The sequence below is a fragment of the Notolabrus celidotus genome, chromosome 23, assembly GCF_009762535.1.
Source record: "Notolabrus celidotus isolate fNotCel1 chromosome 23, fNotCel1.pri, whole genome shotgun sequence".
Classification (NCBI taxonomy): Eukaryota; Metazoa; Chordata; class Actinopteri; order Labriformes; family Labridae; genus Notolabrus; species Notolabrus celidotus.
Window position 1 is genome coordinate 19,038,418 of NC_048294.1, and position 24,357 is coordinate 19,062,774.

The 24,357-nt window shown below is 42.4% G+C and overlaps 1 protein-coding gene across 3 annotated transcripts in view; it reads left to right on the forward strand.

Annotated features, from left to right (window-relative positions):
* Positions 1–24,357, forward strand: part of sorcs2 (sortilin-related VPS10 domain containing receptor 2) — a 361,633-nt gene that overhangs the window by 313,641 nt on the left and 23,635 nt on the right. For all 3 annotated transcript variants that reach the window (XM_034676218.1, XM_034676219.1, XM_034676217.1), the window contains exons 9-14: positions 6,206–6,385; positions 10,918–11,064; positions 13,579–13,681; positions 15,375–15,451; positions 15,664–15,755; positions 24,181–24,288. In XM_034676218.1, the coding sequence (XP_034532109.1) occupies positions 6,206–6,385; positions 10,918–11,064; positions 13,579–13,681; positions 15,375–15,451; positions 15,664–15,755; positions 24,181–24,288 (707 nt within the window). The remainder of the gene's footprint in view (positions 1–6,205; positions 6,386–10,917; positions 11,065–13,578; positions 13,682–15,374; positions 15,452–15,663; positions 15,756–24,180; positions 24,289–24,357) is intronic.

Sequence of the window (24,357 nt, forward strand, 5' to 3'; positions counted from 1 at the left end):
ATATGAATATGATATGCTGAACTCAATCAAACTTCTGTAGAGCTAGTGTGAGGTAAAGAGGCAGGCTTTGAGCCTCCTCGCCAACAGCTACAGTGTTCCTGTGTGTCAATCAAGTCAGCTGTGCCTCTCATAATGGAAAACTCGTAATCTTAATATATTCGAAATTGCCGCGTTATGAAAAAATTCACCCACCGTACAGTGTGTGTTGTTTGAGGAATGAGCTATCCAGACTACACTCATTTTTTTGTACCAGGCTGTAAACATGTTTATTTCTGCTGCAAAGATTGGCTTTTTTGAATTGGTGTGTATGTGGTTTCCTGTACTTCCAGAGCCAGCCTCTAGGGGAGACTTGAGGAACTGCAGTTTTTAACACTTCTGAATTTGCTTTAATTCTTGTGGCCGGAGGTTGCCGCTTGGTTATAAGGCATGGAATCTGCTGTCTCACACTGACCTAGGTGTATCAGACAGAGGAACTTCATCATAATTAAAAGTTTTAAGAGTAACATCCTTAAATCTTAAAGTTCTTGTTATGTTTGCAGTGAGAAGTCTGAGAAAAAAGAAATCCAACATCAGTGCATGTGAAAGTGAAATTTAAAGATGTAAAGCCAGTCTCTGGTTAACTTCACAGAATATCTCCTTCCACTCTCCAGCTCTTTTTATAACGTTATTAATAAAATAAAATATATTAGAAGGTAACTTCAGACGTTTGAAAGCATACATTAAAGAGCTCCAACATCTGTTTCATCTTCTCGCTTCACGCCTCTTTGATTCACCTTCACCTCCGCTCTGCTGTACCTCTCTTCCTTCAGAACACAGAGTGGGTGTTTGCAGCCGTGTATACATTACATCTGACTAATCACACTCGTGTTTTTACTCATTCTTGTGGCTCTTCATGAATGTCTCTGCAGGGTAGCTTCCAGTCGAGTGTAAACTGATCTTCATCGTCTCGACGTGTCTCTCTGTCTCTACCTTCCTGGTGTTATTAACTCCATGCTGGGTTCCGTTTAGAGGAAATCTGAAACGCTGAGAGGAGGTTGTTATTGCTTCTGGTACCCAGGATGTCTGAGGTTTCGCTCCCAGCTGTGGTCCCTGTCTGTCGGGGTGGCTGTGGCTGTGTGCAGGTCCTGACAGAGATGGATGGAGAGTGTTTGTTTCAGAGGGCGCTCAGTGATGCAGCAACAATAGGAGGGACACTGGGAGAGGAGTCCTGCTCACTCAGGTCAGGGTTTGGCTCAAAGGTAAAAGACTAGAGGACAACAAGGTGGCATTCGTTGTCTCTTTAAGCGTTTTGTCAGGAACTGTAGCTGAATAAGACGGCACATGAGTGTGCATGCACGTGAACACACGTGCCAGCTCTTGATTTAAACTCGAGATATGAGAGACCTGTAACAAAACAACAATAAACTGTTTCTATGTGAGTCTTCTTCTTCATCTTACTGTCCAAATGCACTACTCCCACAAGTCATGAAAAACTTCTAAAAACCAGGACTGGACTTTGTTTGGACTCTGAATCCCAGACTCGTGTAAGAAAATACTGCTGAAAAAATAGAATCTGACCTTATTTTGGTTATCATGTTGGATCAGATCTTGTGTACGGATGTCTTACTGAACATAAAAAGAACCCTGGAATCTAACTGGATCCATTCTGGTTATGTATGAATTAGGTCATCCTGAAGTATCTGTTTCTAAATCAGGGTAAACCAATCCAATCCAAACCAATTCAGACTAATCCAATCAAGCTGAAGTGATGATGTACAATCCAATTTAATCCAATTGTGTCCAATCAAGACCGGTTTAGACTAATCCAGTCCAGGCCAATCTAATCCAATCCAATTCAGACTAATCCAGGAGAATCCAATTGAATTCAATCCAGACCAAGCCAATCTAATCCAGTTCAGACTAATCCAGTCCAATCCAGGCCAATCTAAATTAATTAAATTCAGATCAATCAAATTAAATATAGATCAATCCAATTCAGACTAATTCAGGTGAATCCAATTCAGACTAATTCAGGTGAATCCAATTGAATCCAATCCAGTACAGACCAATCTAATCCAACCCAGACCAATCCATACTAATCCAATCTAGTCCAGTCCAACCTAGGCTAATCCACTTGAGACCAATCCATACTATCAGATCCAATTCCAAACCAATCCAGACCAGTCCAATACTGACTAATCCAATCAAGACCAATCTGATCCAATCCAGACCATTCCAATTGAGACCAGTCCAATCAAGACTAATCAAATCCATACTAATCTAATCAAATCTAGAACAGTATAATCCAGTCCTCTAATAATGAGTCTTTGTTTTGCAGCAGCAGTTTCTTCTTGCCTTTTTTTGCTCACTGGTTTCTTCAGAGTTCAGAGAAAGATCTGGTTTCTAATCAAAGTGTGGACTGAGAAAGTAATCGTGCCACATTTTGAACTTTTGGATGCATTCTGTTCCAACTCTGTTGAACTTCTTTTGCCATCCCAGCACTAACGCTGTTTCTGCTTGTTCAACACATTGGTTAGAAGTTTTTAAAGTTCCTACAATTCAGTATTGATTTCAGTCTGCAGTTTCCAGACTCAGAAAACTGAAGCTCACTTTCAAGTTTCTTTACACGTCGACGAACCGTCTCAGTGGCAGTACACACTCAAGCTGTGTTACACAACTATCCACAGGCCGTACTGTAGTTTCTGTAAATCCATCCAGTTAAGTTTGTGTTCTCATACGTTGGATCACTGAGCGCACAGAAAAGCTCCTTTCAGCTGCCATTCATCATAATCCTGTTCAGAGCTGGATTCATATATTTCAAAGAGAGTGGAGGAATATTCAAACGTGGCTCAGCTGCTGCGTCTGATCACAAAATGTAAAGTGCAAACTGCAGAAATGAGAGCTGTCAGAAGATCAATCTGTAGAGAAGACAAAAAAAGACAGACATAAATATAAAGTAAGGAAAGAGAGAGATATACAAACTTTGGGGAAAAGTAAAAAAAAAAAGACAACACATGAAAAGAGATAAAAACCACACAACAGACATCTTTAATAAGTGTGTTTACTTCCTTTAACATCATTCATATTCAGAGATTTATTTGCTCCCAGCTATGAAAAAAAGAGGACTGTCCGTCCTCTGACTCTTATCTTCCCCTCCGTCTCTACAGCTGTTGAGAACAGATGAGTTATATCTCATGAATGTGGAGAGGAGCTATGTGTTGAAGCCCTGATACATAAATATTCTGCGTGTACAAGTGTTCAGTCGGTGTTGTCTGTGTATTTACATCTTTGACACATCTTCTGTGGCGTAGGATTGTGTTTACCCGCCTGCAGCCTCACTCTGAATGTTAAACGGCAGCAGGAGTTGGTGTTTGCACACTTCTCCTCAGAGCCAACTTTTTAAAGCTTAAACTGCGACAAAGTGTCAGCTGTAAACTGTGCAGCGCAGGGCGTTAATGGAGGAGAGGGACGGAGGAAGGGCGGGAGGGAAGGAGGGAGGAGAAAGAGAGTACAGTATTTGTGTTCTGATGCAAACAAGATGCTGTCTCTCCTGCACATTTTGTACAAATGAAACATCTCCTGTGTGCATTAAAGACGAACGTATGCATGATTTTATACATGCATGTTATTGTGTAGATATTATGACATCATTCATAATAGATGTCAACAATGATATTTGGTTTTACAAAAGACTCTGGTCGCCTGGTTTAAAGTTCAGTTTGACCCTTTCTGGAGGAAAGACGAATTCCCTTAAACAACTGGAGCTGTGTGAAAGTAGGAGATAAACATCCAGAAGGCTTAAAGCTAGGGTTGATAGTCTCGGAAAACTAGCATGAATTTGAATGTAGCATTTCCTCATGACTCTGTCTAACCCCTCTCCCTCTCCCCTCGGAGCTCTTTCAAAATGACGCCCCTGCTCACATGCACGAGCGCTGCTGATTTGCGACCATGTGATCGTGACTGATTCAAAAGCGGTCCTCACCAAAACATTATCATAGTGAAAGTTAAAAAAACAAAAAAACATGGCTATTGTTAGTACTCACAACTGTCATGCTAGCATTATCCAGTTGTACTGGTGACACGATAACAGGAGAAAAGTTGGAACACATATAAAACTGTATCAACTCTACTGTTTGTTAAACATGTTCAGTGTAGATGTTCTTAATTCCTACAGTGTTGACAGTCAGTAAAGGCATCAGTAGAGGTGTAGGGTGTGCAAGCGGGTGATCACGGCCGACAGTGACCGATTATTAAAGCTCAATGTGTTCATCGGCTCATCATCCCTACAGAGTCCGGACGGACGCTACAGCACATATACATTTTCTGTAGGACTTACTAAATGTCATTAATTATTTTGCTTGTCAGAGCCCCCGTGGTGAGAGCTTTTTAGACTCTGATCCGGACTAAAGTCCTGAGCAAAACCCCTCATCGGGTCAGAGAGGGGACAGGCCCAAAGTCGAGCGAGAGGGGCAGTCAGTAGAGTCAGGGGAAGCAGAGGCAGGGGACGGAGACTCAGAGTGCACGCTGAGGAAGTGTACGCACAGGAGGTGGGCAGAATGGCAGGACAGGATTTGATTGGTTTTAAATTTTAGACCCCAAAAACGGTGATAGGTTGGTGTTTTCCCAGGTTTACTCCGGCTGTAGATAGCAGATTTTTTTAACTCTTTTTTAAGAACACATTATGTATTGATTGCCATCGGGACATAAAGATCATTTTAACCAGTATAACAAAAAGTGTATCTAAATCTGATTACCAACCCCAGCTTCAATTCAAAGTTTCAGTCACGTGAGCAGCGTGAGGCCTAGAGAGCAAAATGACTTCTTCCAAAAATATAACTTTAAAAAAGCTACAAAAATATGGGAGTAAAACCAGTCCCTGACCCAAGTCTCTACCACACACACATTGAAACTTGCACCCTCTGCTGAGAGCTCGCTCAGTTCCTCCAGTAAACGTCCCCCCAGTGGAACCAGAGACCTGGATGTGGACGGCATCACTTGTAGAATAATTCCCCTCCTGGCGACGGATGCACAGCTCGCTGGCTGACTCAGAAACATTTATGAATATGAAAATCAGCACACAGTTTTCAATACTGTTATGACTCTGAGCTACAACCATAAATCCGGGCATAATTGAGCTCCAGCGTTTTTTCTTGGTGCGATGGCAGGGCGTCGATGATGAGAGACACACCTTCTCGGGCACTCTCCCCCTGCGCTCTGATGGCTTTATCTCCAAATGTTATGTTAATGTAATCACTAACACTGAGAAAGTGCTGAGTCGCTCTCAACGCCGTCGTTACAGTCTTTCAAGAGTGATGAAGCCATTTGCATCGGAGGCTCACAAGGTTTGACAAGAAGAGCTAACAAGTTTCCTAAGCTGCCAGAAGAGTTTTTGGAGGATTAAGTGTTCCCTTATCTCCTGCAGTTTGTTTCTGTAGCTCTGTGTTACTGTTTTTATCCCATAATGCTCTCTGGCCTCACAACACGTCAGACAGCTTCTTTATTTCACTGTATACCTGCAGCTTGTTTTTCTTTTCTGCTCTGCCCCTTCTTCTTCTTCTTCTGAGTCTTGCTTTCTTCTTTCCTACAGTAAATCTCTCCGACTTGATTTTGTCTTCCTTATTTTTCTAAAGTTTAATTCAGTTCGATCCAGACAACTTTTCTTCTCCCAACAGGGGATTATTTGTTCGGAGCAGCTTGTACAAAATAATTTGAAAACATGGCCACATGGAGACAACGATCAATGAGACAAAAGAGTTTAAGTGTGGAGGAAGATGTCAGATACTGATGTTAGGTAAAGTGGTGAACTGAATCAAAACAATAAAGCACACTGATAAAAACCTGTGTGGTATTTAAGGAGAGGATGTACCATGTAAGTGTAAAATCAGATTCCGACATCAGAGATTATCAGCTCCTGAGAAGACGCAAAAGAAGCTGATAGACTCTCAGCGTCCTGAGGATTCAGATGTCTTTGTTTCACAGCGTAATCTTGGAGCAGATTTTAATAATGTTGGTCAGATTGTTTCTGTCTCTTACGGAGGATTACAGAATCCCCCAGAAACTAAACTCCTGATTCAATTATCTTTTTCTCTCATATTGACTAAAAGAGAGTATGAAATATTCTCCTCTCCTGCCACCACCATTTCATTCCTAAAATCATTGATCTGGAGATATTGACTGTCCCCTTTTGTCTCCCTCTGCCCTCCCTCCCTACCTTTTTTTCCTCCAGGATGTTCAGATAGTGAGCACGGACGAGAACCAGGTCTTCCTCGCCCTGCAGGAGTGGTACCAGTTGGACACGTATAACCTGTACCAGTCGGACCCTCAGGGAGTCTACTACTCCATCGTGCTGGAGAACGTCCGCAGCACCAAGCAGCCGGAGGAGAATGTCCTCATCGACATACTGGAGGTGAGACGAGGGGCTCAGGGTCATGAAAATATTAAACTGAGAGTGTGATTGTGGTTATCAATACAAATATGAATGATTGGAAGAAAGAGTGTGGACTAAATATTAGTAATCTGAGCTCAGATAAAACAGCAGTGCTCCTTCAGATGATGACATTTTACTGATTTTAATGCAGCGGTTCATCAATCAACACACGTAGAAGCTGTGGTCCAACAAGAACAGAGGAAACTTCTTTAATTTTACAAGAATATCACACTTTCTAAAGCTATCTCTGCTCAGACTACAGCTGATAATAAGTCCAACGTCTGGCGGTTTCTCTGCTTGATTAAAGGACTGATTCCTCCGCCCCTCTCTCCTTCGACAAGCGTGGGGTTCATTTGTCCTTCATTTCTCTCTGCGTCCATCTTCTGCCACCGGTTGAGAGGCTGTGCAGCTTTCTCATCAGGGATGTTCAAGGTCCTTTCAAGACGATAGGAGAAAATAATATTAACCCTGAAACCTGGAGGTACATGTGGAAGGCAGGAAAAACAACTCTGCAGTGCTCAGTTGTTCGACAGACAACTCCTGGCTAAGGCGAGGAGGTGGTGGAGACTTACGGCAAAATTCAACCAGATCTGTCTCCGATTCGTCACAGCATCGGATCTGATAGGACAGGGGTTCCCAAACTTTTCAGCTTGCGACCCCCAAAATAAAGGTCCTAAAGACTTGGGACCCTCACTGTCTCTCATAGTGGTTAAATGTTGCTTCATACTTCAAATTTAGTTTACCTACATGCACATGTGGATGTGTTTCCTGTGCTGCTCTAAATTAACGTGCTGCTAAAGATTCTTTTGTTATTGAACTATTAGCTAACCCTAACCCAAACTTCAGGAGTCATCTGGCCACAAAGAAAGGCAGAAAACTAATGAAATGTACTTATTTGCAGGGTTTTATTTCAAATGTAACTTCTATTTTTGTCTATATTTTTACAGTAATGGGTAAAATGATCTAATTTATATTACTTAAAAAAATACAAAAAAATCTGGAAGACATCCCGCGACCCCCCCAGGGGTGCATGACCCACACTTTGGGAACCCCTGTGATAGGTTCCTATTCTAGTCAATGTGTTAACTTCCACTGGATCCATTCCGTTGTGTTCCGGCTGCATCTCTGATCCAGCAGGTCGGAGCCCTCCGGATCAGATTGTTGACAAACGAGAGCAGGGAGCCAGACCGCAGCTTATCGAAGATATGGATCTGGGGAAGTCTGATGTCATGCTTATGTCACTGTGTGCTGCATCACGGGGCCACCTTAGGATCTAACATTCATGAACCACCACAAGGCATGCTGGTACTCTGAAGCCTTGTAGTCTCCATCTTTGTTTGGTCTTCTGTAGGTCTCTAGGGAGGCACTATTTCTGAATGCTTCTTGAATCTGAGGTGTTTCATTTTCCAGTTCGTCTCTTTCTGAAAACACAAATCATCATAACTTTTCAAATATGTGTTTTAAACAGCCGCTGTAATTCTCCAGAACAGCTCGGAGTGGTTTTAACAAGTATTACTCAGACAAGATGAAAGTGTGCGTATGCTCGAGGCTATTTTCAATTGAAGGTCAGTCCACGTTTGTTTCTCTGGTAAGAGTTTGCAGCAGCAGGTTTATCACACGATTTAGGGATAATCATTGAAATAACAGACTCCACCATTATCTTTCTAAAACTATGCAAATCTGTGGGAGAGTTTCCTCCTTATGTTTACATCTCTGACTCCGTATCCCTCTGTGCGATCCTGCAGTGAAACAATCGCTCATCTCGGAGTGGCCTCTGAGTGCTTTGGCGAGGTTTCAAGATAAATGGGTGCACACAACATGAAACAAGGAGAGGAAAAGGAAGGAAAGAGGAAGTGTTGAAGGAAAAAGGAGAGGCGTTGGATCATGGAGTCAGAGGCCGTAACTGCAGAACTCATTTCCTCCTCCTCCTCCTCCTCCTCGTCTTCTCTCATCCCTCGCTCGCTCGCTCGGGGCTGCACTCTCATCACAGGCTGTAGATAGAGATAGACAGAGCAACAACTTGCAGGGATGGATGGCGTCTTGAGGCAGAAAGAGAGCATGAAAATGTAAGGAAGAGGAGACACTGCAAAGAAGAAGCGCAGTCAGATTAAAGGGGAACGAGGAGGATACAAGTGAACCTGTGTACTCTGATTTAAACAATGACCTTGTTCCCTTCAATCAACTGCAGCGCTGCATAATAGATAACACGAAGGGGGAGTCTACGGATGGAGACATGTCTGACATGCCGCCTCACTCTGTCTGTGCCGTCTTCATCGTCTTCTTCTGTTTAATGTTTCAGCTTCAGAGCCTGAAGGGTCCAAACTCACCACGCAGGGCGTATTGATTGCAGAGGATTAAACTTTTACAGCCCTGTAGTTTCTGTGTCAGCGGTTCTCTCTCAGACGCTTAAAGAACACAACATGGGGGACAGTTACAGATGCGATTGGTTCATAGTCTGAATGTTGCTGTCAAATGACAATTACAACGTCAAGGTGCTGTTACTGGATCACATGCAGTGGATGGACAATGAAATGCTGCCTTTGCGTGCTGGATTCATGTGTGTGAAATTTGCACTTCATTCTCAATCTTAAGAGAAGTTATCACCTCATAAGCCTATTATGTTCCATGCTTTTATTTTGCCTTTCCTGCCTTACACCAAGCGGCAACCTCTGGTTTTGAAATTGCAGAAGTGCTAAAAACTGTAGTTCCTTGACTGTCCACTGTGGGCCGATTCCAAAAGCAAAGGATGCCCCATTGACACCAATGTTGAAACACCCATTTTTACAGCAGTAAAGAGGCAAAAAAAAATGTTAACAGCCTGGGACACACATTTTTTTCTTTTTTTCTTTTTTATCTAATTTCTATGGAAGCTTATTGCATTCACGTGATAAAAATAAATAAATCTACTCTGTTTTTCTAAATCAAGGAGTTGTCCGAAGACCTATCTGAAAATCAACAGATGCAGAGTCCTCAGGTGCCTGTGCAATGCTGACAAACTAATAACAAAACCATCTATGTTAATTAGCGACACTAGTGTCTCCCAATGTTTTAAACCCAAAGCAAAATAAAACCAGATTAAACTGAACAACCAGGCCACGTTTGCTTCCTTGTGTGGCCTTGAGGTGCTAACGGGATTATACTTTAGCGGTATGTCGTTAATTCAGGAAAACAGAGCAGATTCTTTTTTATTTACAAAAACTTTTCTCGTAATTCCAAGATAAATAACTTGTTAATTCAGAAATTCCAAGATCATTTTTCTCATGTGAATGCAATACGCTTCCATACATTTCTCTATTCATACATTCATGAGTTTTTTATGCAACTCATACATTTTTGAAAGGTTACAAGTTTGCATAATCAGGCACATTTAGGGGCGTGGCTTACCAGACTGACAGGCAGCCCCCCCCCATTGTTGGGCTACGAAACCCAATGGATGACATCACTTTGACTGTGTCCATGCTTGAAGAGAATTTATTTCCATGAATGTGAGCCTTAATTTTCTGAGAAAGACAAAACTTTTACTACCTCCCCAACGGCAGGCGAGTGTGCAACTTTAGACCCACAGAGACAGAGGCCCAATCTCAATGTCCTCCCTGAACCCTGAACCCTGAGCCCTTCTTGGCTTAATTGACATCACTTGGAAAGTGATTGAGGGCAGGAGGTTGTAAGGGCTCAAACTGTAGATCTGGAATGGGACAGCACTTTTAGACTTCTCACGTGACGTGCATGACATCACCAGCTCACCTTAGCAGCATTAGGATTTTTTATTGCACAATTTTTACTTTCCTCAAATTCAAGGTGCTTAGGGGACTACTGACTGCCATGTGATCTGACTCTCAACGTACTGACTGCTTAACCACACAATTTAAAACATATAAATAGGCTATATAACTATAAGTAAATAAATGATACTGATATCTGGGAAGATAAACAGATTAATGCTGTTTTCTATATTTATACTTAAAGGCAAACTTTTTTCTTGTAAATTTCTTCCCCTGGGAATCCCGTGTTTCACATCAAAATGCTATGAACTATGGGTAATTCCAATACGCTAAGTCTGCAAAAATGCCCACTTACGGAAAGGGAGCATAAAGGGCTCAAGAGTCGGAGGGATCCCTTACACACTTGAAGATTTGACAGTGGGACAGTCCTAAACCCTCACGGACTTAGCGGGAACACGCCTCAGAGTCAGTGAGTAATTGGGTGTGGACACTGAGATTGGGCCAAAGAGTCCTTGTTTGCTATCTTCCTGATCTGCTACTTCTTGTTGGGAGCTTAAGAGACTACATCTATTGGTTATTGACCTTCTTAATGTCTTTGAATCTTTCGTATGACCAGTAGCTTACGCTCACTACTTAAAGCCAGCTCTACACAGAGATATTTATGTGTAACTACCACTACAGAGTCAGCCCTTCTGAAGTATCTAGTTTGATGCATTTATTAAAAAGGCGTTGCTTGAAAGACCAGCTAACATATTTATTATAACACTGGCACAATCTGTTTCATCTCAGGTTCGTGGAATCAAAGGAGTTTTCCTGGCCAATCAGAAGATCGATGGCAAAGTGACAACCCTCATCACTTATAACAAAGGACGAGACTGGGAACCTTTGGCCCCGCCCACCACGGACATGAACGGCAAGCCAGTCAGCTGTAAAGCAGTAAGCACCTTCCTCCTTCTCTTCTCTATTTACTCCACAACTCAAGTCAAAGCTCGTCATACAAAGGTGACAGGTTTGTTTACAGCTTTGACCTGAATCTGTTGACGGTTGCCGTGTTCCAGAAACAAGTTGACTTGTTAAAGTTTGCACAAACTCAGCCAATGAGTGAAAGTCTGGATGGGTGCAAACTGCAACTTGGCTGATCTGCATCATTCCTGTTACACACATTAGTTTGAGATCTGTGCTGACTGACGAGACAAAAAGGAAAGTTTCTGTCCATGCACACAAATCTACATTTAATATTTCACAAGCTGGTGTTAAACTGGGTCAAAGAAGTCTGAAACTCACTCAAACTTTTTATTGACATGCTGTGATAATTCAAAGTGAACAGGGGAAGCTGCGAACACTTTTAAAAGGCATTGTGTTCAAACTTTGTAGCTGCAGAAGCAATCTTTCACCTCAACAATCAGTCAAAATTGGGGACCTGTCGACCAGGTTGTTCAGAAAATGAACACAAAGTTAGAAGATGAGGGATGAGCATTGCACTTTGAGGAATGTGTGTGAGACGCCTGCTTAGCTCTTCCATTCGTCTTGTCAAAAGTTGCCACCGCGGGTCGAGACGGCGAAGAGCAATGAGTCACTGGTGTCTGATATCCATACATCACTCTGCACAGGAGACATCGCAAAGAGAGAGAGAGAGACAGAGAGAGAGAGAGAGAGAGAGAGAGAGGAAGAGGGAGAGAGAGAGAGATAGAATCTGACTCTTTATTTGAAGCATCACTCCACACAGCTGACATGTTTGAAGGGAGACACGACCATCAGCTCCAGGCTTGTTTACCATCGCTGATACACACACGGCTGATACTGACCTCGCAATCCATACTTCAGCATAACAACGCTGCAATGGAACTCAGCTCTCTTTATTCACCTCTGTGGCTCAGAGAGAGAGAGACAGCTTTATTACAAACACGATAATAAGCCACCTACTCAGCAAAGCCAGAGATATGCTAACAAATGTATCAGGTTAAAACTGTTAGCTTTATCTTTTGATGTACTCGACAGAGATCAGCTCAAAGGGATGACATCGCAGTTCATCTGGCTGCAGATTAACAATCTGTTTGTTACCTTGCAGAAAAGTAATCCACAAAATAATCTGCAAATTAAAGGCTTGTTAAGGGAGTTAGAAAAAGCTTTCATTCATTTCAATCCCAGTTAGCAATTATATAACCGTTTCCATCTTAATCAGGTTTTATTTTTATTTGATTTTAACTCTTTATTATCAATTTAAATTTTGTTTTCATTAGTTTTCAGTGTTTGATGCATCAGTTTTTACTTTTTGATAATGCTTACATTAAATGTATTGTCTCTCTGTCGGCAAACTAATGCCCTTTAAAATGTTCTGATTATAGTTAACACTTACACTAATACTCATGTTAGGTCAGACTTTCTCAAAGCATCATCTCTGTCTCTCTCTTCATCTCCCTCTATTCCTCTCTCCAGCACAGTCTCAGCAGATGTGTATCTAACATGAGTCTGGTCCTGCTGGAGGTCTCTGCCTGTTAAAGAAAGTTTGTCCTTGCCACTGTAACTTGCTAAATGCTGCAAAGTGCTCTGTTCATGGTGGATTAAGATGAGATCAGACTCAGTCCTGTCTGTAAAATGGGACTGGATCTTATCCTGTCTTGATGTTGGGTCTTTAGCTCCCAGACACAACAACCCCCCCCTTTAAGAGCCCTATGTAGCAGGAAAGAAATAAGAAGGGAGAATAGGGGAGGGAGGGAGGGGTGCAGAATTGGAGAATTTATAAGAGAGCCAGGAGAGGCGTGGGGTGTAGTCCTGCTACTGAAACTCTGCTATATAGCACCACTAAATGGTCTGTCCTGTTCAGATATGATGTTTGCATCATAAAAACAGTGATGAGTCAGTAACAGCAACAGTTGCTGTTTTTGTCGCTGGAGTCTGGTGAGCTTCAAAGATGAAAACAGTTCTGTGTTTTACATAAAAGCACGTTACTCTCAAACAAAATGATCCTTATTAAGTATATAAGTAGAGTCCACGTGGAGAAAAAGTGGAATTCAAAGTGGAATTCAAAGTGCTCTTTCCAACAGAAAGTAAAACATTATCCTCTGCTGAGTGATTTTTTTAGTTCAGCTCTGGCTAATAAAAACTAAAGAAACAAGATGAAGATCTGCTCTTCCCCTCTTTAAGTCCACTTTTATTCTTCCATTTGAAAAGAATTAGCCGCCATTAGAGACCCGACTCTGTGTTAAATTTGATTAACAGCACTGAATCCCCGTCACTGAGCTGTATTTGCAGCAGGATTATCAAGTTTCTGCGTGGTAAGACTCATTAAACATGACAGAGTGGGGGCCTGAAGTTCACCTGACGTCTCGCTGAAGTGATACTCTAGCTCAAATTTACTTCAAACATCCTCTCAGAAGAAGGATCAGTGCGCATACTGACACTTAAATTTTCACATTAAGTCCTCTCTGTGTGTGTGTTTCTGTTCTGCAGCCGGACTGTCATCTCCACCTCCACCTGCGCTGGGCAGACAACCCCTACGTGTCAGGGACGGTCCACACCAAAGACTCTGCTCCAGGTCTCATCATGGGCGCCGGTAAGTCTGTGTGACCCTCGCTCCACCTGATGTTCATTAAGCACTCCAGATGCTGTGTGGGCGGCTTGCATCAGAAGGATTACCTTTGAAATGATGACGCCCCAAACTCTGAAACTCAAAACTGGCTTAAGAGAAACTAGAAGAAGTGGCTCTAACAGAGGAGTGGTGTTTCTAAAAATGAGGGGGGGATTTATTAAGATCAGGATTAATGAGTTATGATGGGACTGGACACTAAGCTGGATCCTCATCTGGATGGATGGATGGATGGATGGATGGATGGATGGATGGATGGATGGATGGATGGATGGATGGATGCATGGATGGATGCATGGATGGATGGATAGATATTAGGATGGATTAATTTGTGGCCAGGTAGATGGATTGATCGATAATTGGATGGGTGGATGCATTGATGGATGAGTGGATAGATGCATAGATTGATGGATGGATAGAGTTATTGATTGACAATGTGATGAATGGACGGATGGATGAATAAATGGATTGATGGATGGACAGATGGGTAGATGCATCGATGGATGGACTGATGAATGGTTTATGGATGGACTGATGAATAGATGGACTGATGGATAGATGCATCGATGGATGGATGGATGTCACTCTTTACATTTATTATACGTAAACAGAGCGACTGAGTTAAACAGTGTCTCTCCTCCTGATCCTTCATCTACCTCGAGCAGACCTCTGACACAAGTGTTCTTTGTGTCTGATCCATGTATAGAGGATAAAACCACAGTTCTTCATGCCTGAGCACTCCAACACACACAGAGGACTCCACTGAGCCAACAGTGATTTTACTTATTGAATACTTCACCGTGTTTGTTTGTGCACGGGGAAAACAAGTTATTGAGGTCATCCTTTTCTTCTGTGTGTGTGTGTGTGTGTGTGTGTGTGTGTGTGTGTGTGTGTGTGTGTGTGTGTGTGTGTGTGTGTGTGTGTGTGTGTGTGTGTGTGTGTGTGTGTGTGTGTGTGTGTGTTTGTGGGGTGGAAGCTTGTTTCTGCCAGGAGAAACTCGAGACAGAGAGAGGAGGATAAGCATGGTGAGGTTAAAGCGAATGTTGGAGGCAATAGGTTAGAAACACGGGACACAGTTCTGGCTCTGAGATGACATCATGGTTATTCTGGTTCAGGCTGAGACAGAAGCGGAGGAGGAGTTTGAAGCCTTCTTGGCTGGATATCAGATATTAAGTTGTGTTAGTGGAGGTGTAGGATCCACTGTTTAAGGAACTTTGTATAAAAGGTCAAGACATTTCGGCCTGTGCTGCTTCGATTCCAACATTTTTTTTTCTATTCCTATTTTTTTAGGACCTGTATCTCGTGTTACTCTTGACCTTAAATAAAATACATTTCTGTTGAAATTCAGAGTCTTAAGAGACTACATCAACATTTAAAGACAAGTCCAGGTCATACAAAAATACTTATTTTTTATACTTTGTGTCATTAATACTTTTAATGTGTTCTTATCGGTTCAAACTAATTCGAGACAATGATGTGACACAATGACTCATGTTACTGAGACATAAAGGGTCAAATCCTGTACCTGGCTGACTCCTATCCATTTTTGTTTTACTATCAGTGCTCTTTTTCCTCTCTTTTTGGATCTGTTGTTGTTTCTTCACGCCCCACATGAGCCCCCATGCCTGATGAAACTTTCATCTCCTCACCTGTCTTCCAGGTAACCTTGGCTCCAAGCTTGTGGAGTACAAGGAGGAGATGTACATCACCTCAGACTGTGGGAAGACGTGGAAACAGGTAAAGTACATCCTCCATGGCTTCTTCTTTTTACTTTCTTCTCCTTTAATTTCAACTCCTGACCTTCTCTCCACCTGACCACCTAGCACCTGCTCTCATGAAAGTTAGATCAGTCCAGTTGTCTTCTTTCTCTAAAGTATGGACTGTTCAGTTTTAGATTTTCATCTTTCATAACAGTTTCAAGCTTTTCTTTTTGTTTGACTTCTTTAAAGGTGTTTGAGGAGGAGCATCACATCCTGTACCTGGACCACGGTGGAGTCATTGTGGCCATAAAGGACACCTCGATTCCCCTGAAGATCCTCAAGTAAGACCTCTGTAATGTCTGCATGTCTGTAGACGTGCTAATGAAAGACCTCCAAACAGGATGAGTCTGATTTTTGCTCCCTGATGGAGAAACACACGTTTGGTTGAGAGAACTTTTTCTTTCTGACCCTGGCAGGTAAAAAAACTGTAGCCATAAGCATCCTGTTAACCGGCCTTCTTTGTTGTGTTATAATCCTCCACTGCCTCCGAGCTCCTCTGCTGCTTGTTGTTCTAAATAATATTTGTCACACAAATCATACAAATATGAGCTTTCCTCACTGACAATGCATGAAGTAACCCACAGAACTGATTCCTCACACGCCTGCGTTGTGTTAGTTCATGCTTCAAAGCTCCACATCAGCTGATCAGTATTGCAGCAGAGGAAAAGATCAGTTAGTTCCAGAGTCCGGCACCGTACCCTTCAGAATCACCAGAGATCATCTCCCTCTCTCCTCACAGCTCACACACACTGTTTCAAGCTCAGCACGATGTTATCTCAGCGACCTTAATAAATAAGGATGAAATAATGAGAATCCACAGATAAGGGAGCAGTCAGGGAAACATTTATCACACAGCCAGATCAAATGACCTTTCAGAAGGGTGCTCAGCCGTCTCCTGTGAGAGACTACAGAGTGCTGTCCTTCACTTCTCCCTCAGATAAATCGATATCCCAAAATGCTCCACAGCAGCGAACAAGGATGTCAGGTCTCCTCCTATCAAACACTTTCTTTTCCGTATTCTGGTGTCTTTGATGCACCAGTTTGTCGTGATGTTGACGTCTCATACATTGAAAATATATATCAATATGGACGACGCATCGCCTTCCCCTTCCATTGTAAAAGACAAAGCCAATATACCTCCGTGATGGACTCCGACACTTATTTCTGGTGGCGTATTCTGGTGCCAGAATCTGTACAACTTATTAAACAAGTGATTTAATTCATAGTTTGACACAAATCCCATCTGTTAACATGGAAGAGAAGGACTCTGTGGTCTATACTGCAGACAGTCAGCAGGGGGAGCTGTGGAAGTTTTGGCTTCTATCTTTGGGGAGCTGTCACATCGTCCATCTTTTCATATGATCTATACCTGTGTCACAAGCAATCGGCAACCTCCGGTCTAAAAATATGAGTCAATGCGGAAGTGTTAAAAGCCGCAGTTCATCGAGGATCCACTTGAGGCTGGCTCCGGGAGTACCGGAAGTCACATACACATGAATGGGAAAAAGACGATCTTTGCAGCATTAATAAACATGTTTACAGCCTATGGTCACAAGTCAGCGGTAGATTCCTTAGAAGGATCCAGCTTTACACCCTTACGGCCAAATTCCACCAGATCCATGTCCACTCCGTCTCGGCTCCGTCACAGCACCGGATCTGATAGGTTTCTATTCCAGTATATGTGTTAACTTCCACTGGATCCACTCCTTTGTGTTCCTGCTGCGTCTCTGATCCGGCAGGTCAGAGCCCTCTGTATCAGATATGCAAAACTTCTGTGTTTGCCGGTGCCGGAGCATGACACATAAATCTCAACAGAGCAGATCAGGAAGTCAGGCACCAAAACAAAATGAAAACATCCAGTTGATTTTCAGAATAAAACACTCTGTGTTATCACCAGATCATATTTCACTTAACTACGACAACAAACCGTCATGATGAGCGGAGCCAGGCCTGGAGTCAACAGGTCAGAGGTTTTCAGAGGACCATAAAGACAACATGGATGAGGAGAGGAAGAGGAGAATTCTTGATTCAGTAATTACCACAGGAAAACCTCAGTCACATGACTCCAGCTGCTCCGGTGGGTGTTCACAAACGAGAGAGCATGGAGCCGGACGGCAGCGGATCAGAGACGAATCTGTTGGATGTCCGATGTTTAACCTGCGTCTGAGGTAGCTTGCCAGCTAAGAAGCTAAAATCGCATCATATAACTTAACCAGAATTTTAAAGACAATTGTATCACTGTATAATATACACAAACACAAATTTATAACAGTGTATTACTTGACCGCTCCACAATCTGCCATCTCGTTTGATTTGGTGCACAAAGCATCACAGTGTGTTTGGGATGGATGCTTTGCAGCCGGGGGGAAGTAGGACTCATCTGTACGCTGCATTTAAAGGAGCCTTCAAAATGTAGAAATGAGCCTTTAAATGCATCCTCTTAGACGTTTTCCTGCAGGAATATTCAGGTTTTACAGTCAAGCAGGGTTTAAAGTGTCACTTTTGACATAGCAGTGTGATGATCCCCAAGATAGACAGAGAGAGAAGCTGAATCTGTAGCCTCACAAGATTATTAAATATTTTAACAAAACAGAGGGATGCTCTTAATTAGTATGTTGCAGTTGGATTGTTTTTCCATGAGTTGGTGTACTACAGACACATGCTTCCTTTTAAAACCATCTCTAAATAGGAAACAGGAGTCCTGACGACACACTCGCCTATATATAAACAAGTATTTACATGTTTGTATCCATTAATAACAAATATCTTATACACGTCTGGTTTTGAATCCCACTCTAACCCTTTCTAACAAAGACGTGAAGACATGAATATTCATACTAAAGCGTGCTGCAGAGAGAGAGAGAGAGTGAGAGAGAGAACAGAGAGAGCTGTGTGAAGTATGAGCTCACTCTTTAACACTTCATTACACAAAGTGAGCGTAATGTTTTCACCTCATCAGGTGTGGAGAATTTCTGGCGTCCAAACTCTCCTTTGGAAGCAGAAACTCTCCTCTCATTGGAGTTTCATGACCCTCAATAATTCTCTCTCTCCCCTAAACTGCTCCGTAATAGAGAGGACATTTCAGCGGTGCAGAGTAAGAAAGCATCGTCCCCGAGCCAAGCAGCTTACGACTGAGAGGAGATGTTAGTCCAGTATTTCACACAGTGATTTAGGACTTTGTCAGTACTCGTCTCCATGTGACACCGTAATCAGCTGCTGTAAACATCTTTACTGTGAAACTGAAACTTTATGGTTACGCTGGCGCTCTTTTCTGGAAGGTTATTTTTTATTGCTGGGCAATAATAGATAACGATAATTATCATGATATCATTTTTTCTCAATATAAATACAACTAATCTTGTATTTACATTCCACTACCACTAGAAAGGTAGGGGTCTTGAAACAGTGGATCCACTTAAACACTAGATGCCACCCAACATTAGACAGAAGAAGAAGACGACATTGAACAGCCAATCATGTAGCAGGGTGAGAGGTAGGCATTGCTTTAAGTCATTTGGAAAGGAGTGTAAACACAGTTAAAACGATCGACAGCAACCCTGAAGAAAACTCAAAACCTACCAGCTCAAAGCAGAGTCGTTAGTCAACACTGTGTCAACTCTGCGTTAACGATTAACTTTATACACATCATTAAAGCTGGGGTTGGTAGTCAGATTTCGATACACTTTTTGCTATATGGGTTAAAATGATCCTTATGTCCCGATGGCAATCAATACATAATGGGTTCTTTAAAAAGATTGAAAAAAAGCTGCCATCTACAGCCGGAGTAAACCTGGGAAAACACCAACCAATCCCTGCCATCAGGAGCCAAATTATGAAACCAATCAAATCCTGTCCTGTTGTTCTGCCCGCCTCCTGCGTGTACATTTCATGTTTGTTTGTGTTTTTAACTTTCACTATGATAATGTTTTAGTGCTTTCTTACCACTGTGTTAGACATGAGTTGATGTAGTGCAAAACATAAATGATGTGCTGAGGACCGGTTTTGAATCAGTCACAATCATATGGTCGCGTATCAGTGGCACTGGTGCATGTGAGCGGGGGCGGTGTTTTGGAGGAGCTCTGAGCGGCGAAGGGGTTAGACGGAGTCCTGAGGAAATGCTACATTCAAATTCATTTCCATGGCTACCAACCCTTGCTTTAAATACACTTTCAGATTATGCAAATTATATCAACCTGAGAATAATAAGAATCTACAAACAAGAACTTCACAAAAATCTCATCCTACACATAAGAATTGCTTCTTCGTCAAAAAAGAGGAATTCAAGAAGCTTATCAGAGAACAAAATCCAGATACAAGCTAACAAACTGTCTGGTTTCTTCCACTTTCACTCAGGACCAAAAAAGATGTTTGGAGTTTTTGTCGACTAAAACTAGACTGTAAAGGACTGAAAAGACCAAAATGTGACTAAAACTAACAGGCTTTTTCGTCTAAAGACTAAAACTAAATCTGAAATAGCTGCCAAAATGAACACTGCATGGGATGATGGTCTCTGTAGTTCCCACATCCCTCCGCTCTGTTTCTCTTTTTTTTTCCCCTTCAGGAGACTCATCGTTTCATACCTTCACAGGTATCGAGACACTTCTGATTTTGAAGTGCCGTGAAATTGACGATATAGTGACATCCTGAACAGGGTGGTTAAAGCTCCAGCATCTTCTACCCAGTAGACGTCACGATAAAGCTTTGTCTTTTCTTCATCTAAGATCTAGTCTCTGTTCTTCTTCTAAGAATAAGAGCTTTTTTAATTCTGCACGGCTTGGTTTTCAGACAGGAGAAAGGCAAACGACAGAAAAATGTAGGAGTAGAGAAACAAAACAGAAGAATACAGCAAGAGAGAGAGAGTCTGAAGACTTGATCGTCCAAGAGAGGAGTGCAGAGAAGAAGTGAGTCCTCATCTCTGCTGAGACTCCTCTTGACCTAAAACACTCCTTCACTAAGTCTCAAAATTAAGATGTATGATTCTTCATGTCCTGAAACAAGCCTTCCCCAGACTGTGCTGTGCCTTTGACTCTTCTTAATAGCTACACGATGTCCCCATGTGTTGAAGGTTTATCTACAGCTGTGTGCATCGAATCAATGTCTCTCTGACGGCTACTTTAAAACATCTTGACTTTTCACGACGGTTCATGCACGCACACACACTCCAATCATTTCAGATAATTCCCCAGCACCTCTCCTCCAATCACTCAAAGTCAGAGGAGTTTTTTCACCCGGTGGTAACTCACACAATGCATCCATATCAGTTAATTAAGAAAAGCCAGCAGGCTGAGAAATGAGATGCCACTGCAGCACAGCGCGTGGACAGGACGGCGTTCTGTACGTCTATGATTTATGATTGTTTTAGGTTTCCTCATGGTTCTGCTGGAGTGGAGTTAAGGCTGATGTGTGGCATGGAGCATAATTATAACTTTGGAGCGCTAATCTATTTGATTACAGGGTTATCGCTCCATCCATTTCTAATAACTCCTCGGGTATTAGCAGCAGGAAATGAGATATACATAATTGGATGGATGGGTGAGTGAGGACGTCGGTGTGTGAGAGGCCGCCGTAGTCCAGCTGATACCTTGCAGAACGAACGGGTGGTTTTAAGATTTACTCAAGAGGTATTAAACTTCAAGATGACTCAGACAAATGTTTGCATAAGTCTCTCAGCGTCAGATCATCTGGAGGAGGAACATCTGTGACATCTGTTCTGGATGACCATGCGTGAAGACGAGAGAAAGTCCTGACCTCTCCTCAACGACTCTGTTAAATGTCATCGTCGTATCTTCATAATTGCTATCAACACTATCAGACAAGCTTGATCTCATTCCCAATTCAGGCGGTGTCTCATGCAGATGCACAACCTTCATCGTCGGTAACACACTCCAGACTTTAAACTAACTCTGATGTCAGCAGTGAGAGACACTGGGGGGTCTGTTCACTCTGGTTTTCAGCACTGCAAAGGCCTTCCAACCAATCAGATTTGTGATCACGTAAGAAGAGAGACAGATAGGCCAGCAGTTTGTGTACCTGCATGGTTTTACATAAGAAATAAAATCATGAGTGTTATCCATCATGATCCTACAGCAGAGACTCAAGAGAGCAGAATCCTGCAGCGGGTACATCTCTAAGCTAACTAACGGTAATGAATCAGAGTTTACAAAGTTAAGTCGCCATTACATTACGGTTAATAATCTGACACACAAACTCACCACTCTGCATCCTGATCAAAGATGAACAAAGAAAAGAAGGATTAAAAAGATCTATGTTCATTTACATCTTTACCACAGAGGGTGATAATGGAAAACACCACCGACATCACCCAGAGGGGGCACCAGAATCAACACCACATGAAAACTCCCACCGAGACTTTAATAGTCCCACTACAACTTCATCCATGAGAACTGAGCTTGGAGACACAGAGCGACTCATTATGCATTTCACATCACCTGACAAAGTATCCTCCAATGAGGTGGTCTATTTAAGCTGCAGGATGTCTGGTCTCAGCCACTGCTGACCTGCACCAAACTTTCAACCCCAACACCCCCCTGCATCCATTATTACCTGTACTGTGTAGTCATCACTCTGTGTATCTCTCTCTCCAGCATGGTCTCTAACACGAGTCTGATTCTGTTTGAGGTTTCTGCCTGTTCAAGGACGTGGCAAAAAACAGCTGCTACAACTACTATCCATCTCACCACTATTATCTCTTTCTCTCTTCATCTCCCTCTATCCCTCTCTCTAACTCGGTCTCAGCAGATGGCTGTCTTACATGAGTCTCTTCCTGCTGGAGGTTTCTGCCTGTTAAAGGATGTTTGTCCTTGCCACTTTAACTTGCTTAATGCTGCAAAGTGCTCTGCTCATGGTGGATTAAGATGAGATCAGACTGAGTCCTGTCTGTAAGATGGGACTGGATCTTATCCTGTCTTAATGTTGGGTCTTTGTTAATAATGGAACATAGAGTACGGTCTAGACCTGCTCTTTGAGTAAACAGTCTTCAGATAACATTTGTTGGGATTTGGCACTGTAGAAATAAAGATTGATTGAACTTGGCCAGTAACAGGCCTGCACACACAAGCTATACATCTAATTTTTGCTCAGAGATAAAACAAAATCAACAGTTTTACATTCTTCATCATGATATTAATGAGCAACACATAGAAATAAGTTGGCCTTCAGGAATTCAAACAAGTGACCACCGAATGCCAACACAGCCAGGAAAATACGCACTTACCAATTCATGTTTCCATAATGAAATAGTCTGTTATGGTTGAACGCGAATGCATGGACATTTTCAAAGAGCTTGGAACCTCACAGCTGATCTCCGTAATCTTTGGTAATGCCTGGTTCCTCAACAGAAAATCCAGATCCTCATCTTCGGACTTTTCTTAGCCCTGGGCATCAGTGCCATAAAACAACACCTGAATAAACCATAACTGGATCACCATCTCTCTCCTTTGCTGTTTTTAATTGCGCAGGCTTTTATGGAATACAAAACGGTCCATTTTGATACAAACTGTTGCTAAACAAGCTCAAACTGGTGCTCAAACACTAAGTATGTGTACATAAGGTCAAAGGTTTGATGCGTGCAGCGCAATTGGCTGAAATTAATAATATGATTTGGCTTCGCGATTTTTTTTTTTCATCAGAAAAACATATCTTTTTAAGGAGTTTTGAATTAAATAGACATATATAGGACTCACACGTACAGAGAACTTTATTCAAAATGTAATTAAATCTCAGAAATGTCTTTGGGATGCTGTGAGGTCGCGATGCCTGTAACCGGGGTACCTTGAGCTAATCCAAACCCCTCCATGGTGCCACCTATCTTCACAGAAGTTATGCAGAGCATGAATAAAGACAGCTTTTAAAGCTCTGTACATGTTTCCACGTCGTATACCTGACCAATTGATGCATCATCCAGAAAGTTTAAAGCTCTCATCTCTCTTGTTTGATTGGTCCGTGGAGAGCAGAATAAGGAAGCTGTTTGACAATCTGACAAACTCTTTTGTTTGAAGAGCACAGAAGCCTTTATCACAACCACAGAGTCTCGGTGTATCCGCTCTGTTTCTGTGTCGCTGTTTGTTTACCTGCTGATTATCACATTGTAGTCCTTGTTAGCACATCATTATCCCACACAGCCTGCAGCGCAGACGACACACTGCTCGATTCCACATTGATCCCTCTCCATCTCACAGTCACATCCACCCAGCGACGCCGCCGTTGCTGACTGCAGGAGTCGTCAGCTCAGAGAATAAAGCAGAGCAGATGGCTCGTTTTGTTCCTCTCAAACAAATAAACTATGTCGTGGAGACAAATCATCCCATCCAGACACTCTGCAAAGAGATGTCTGATAATACGTGAATTTGGAACTTTTTATGGGCTGACATTTCCTTCCTGATGAGTGTTTGCTCTCATCCTGTTTTCACCATCTTGTGTTCTTAGAGCATGAAATAAACCTTAAATAAAATCCATGTATTTCTGCTGACCTTTGATTTTCACTTCTACTTGCCAGCTGTAGCAAGAAAGCTAACTAATAAACTATTAGCTCACCAAAAAGGCAGCACAGACACAGGGCAGCGTGCGATGTTTGGTACATTGAAGAGTAGGCTGTTGCATACGCGATGATGTCTCCATCTGAAGTGTTGTGAAAGCACGTCTCTTCTTGAAGCTGCTTATTTTGAACGTTTGCCTGCTTCTCCTCAGGTTCAGTATCGATGAAGGACGGACATGGACGGTTCACAACTTCACCAGCACTTCTGTGTTCGTGGACGGACTCCTGAGCGAGCCGGGAGACGAGACTCTGGTTATGACGTGAGTGAAATCAGAAATTCAGCAGGAGAAATGTTCAGTTTCAGTAATGCTGTTTATTAAGTGAATAAA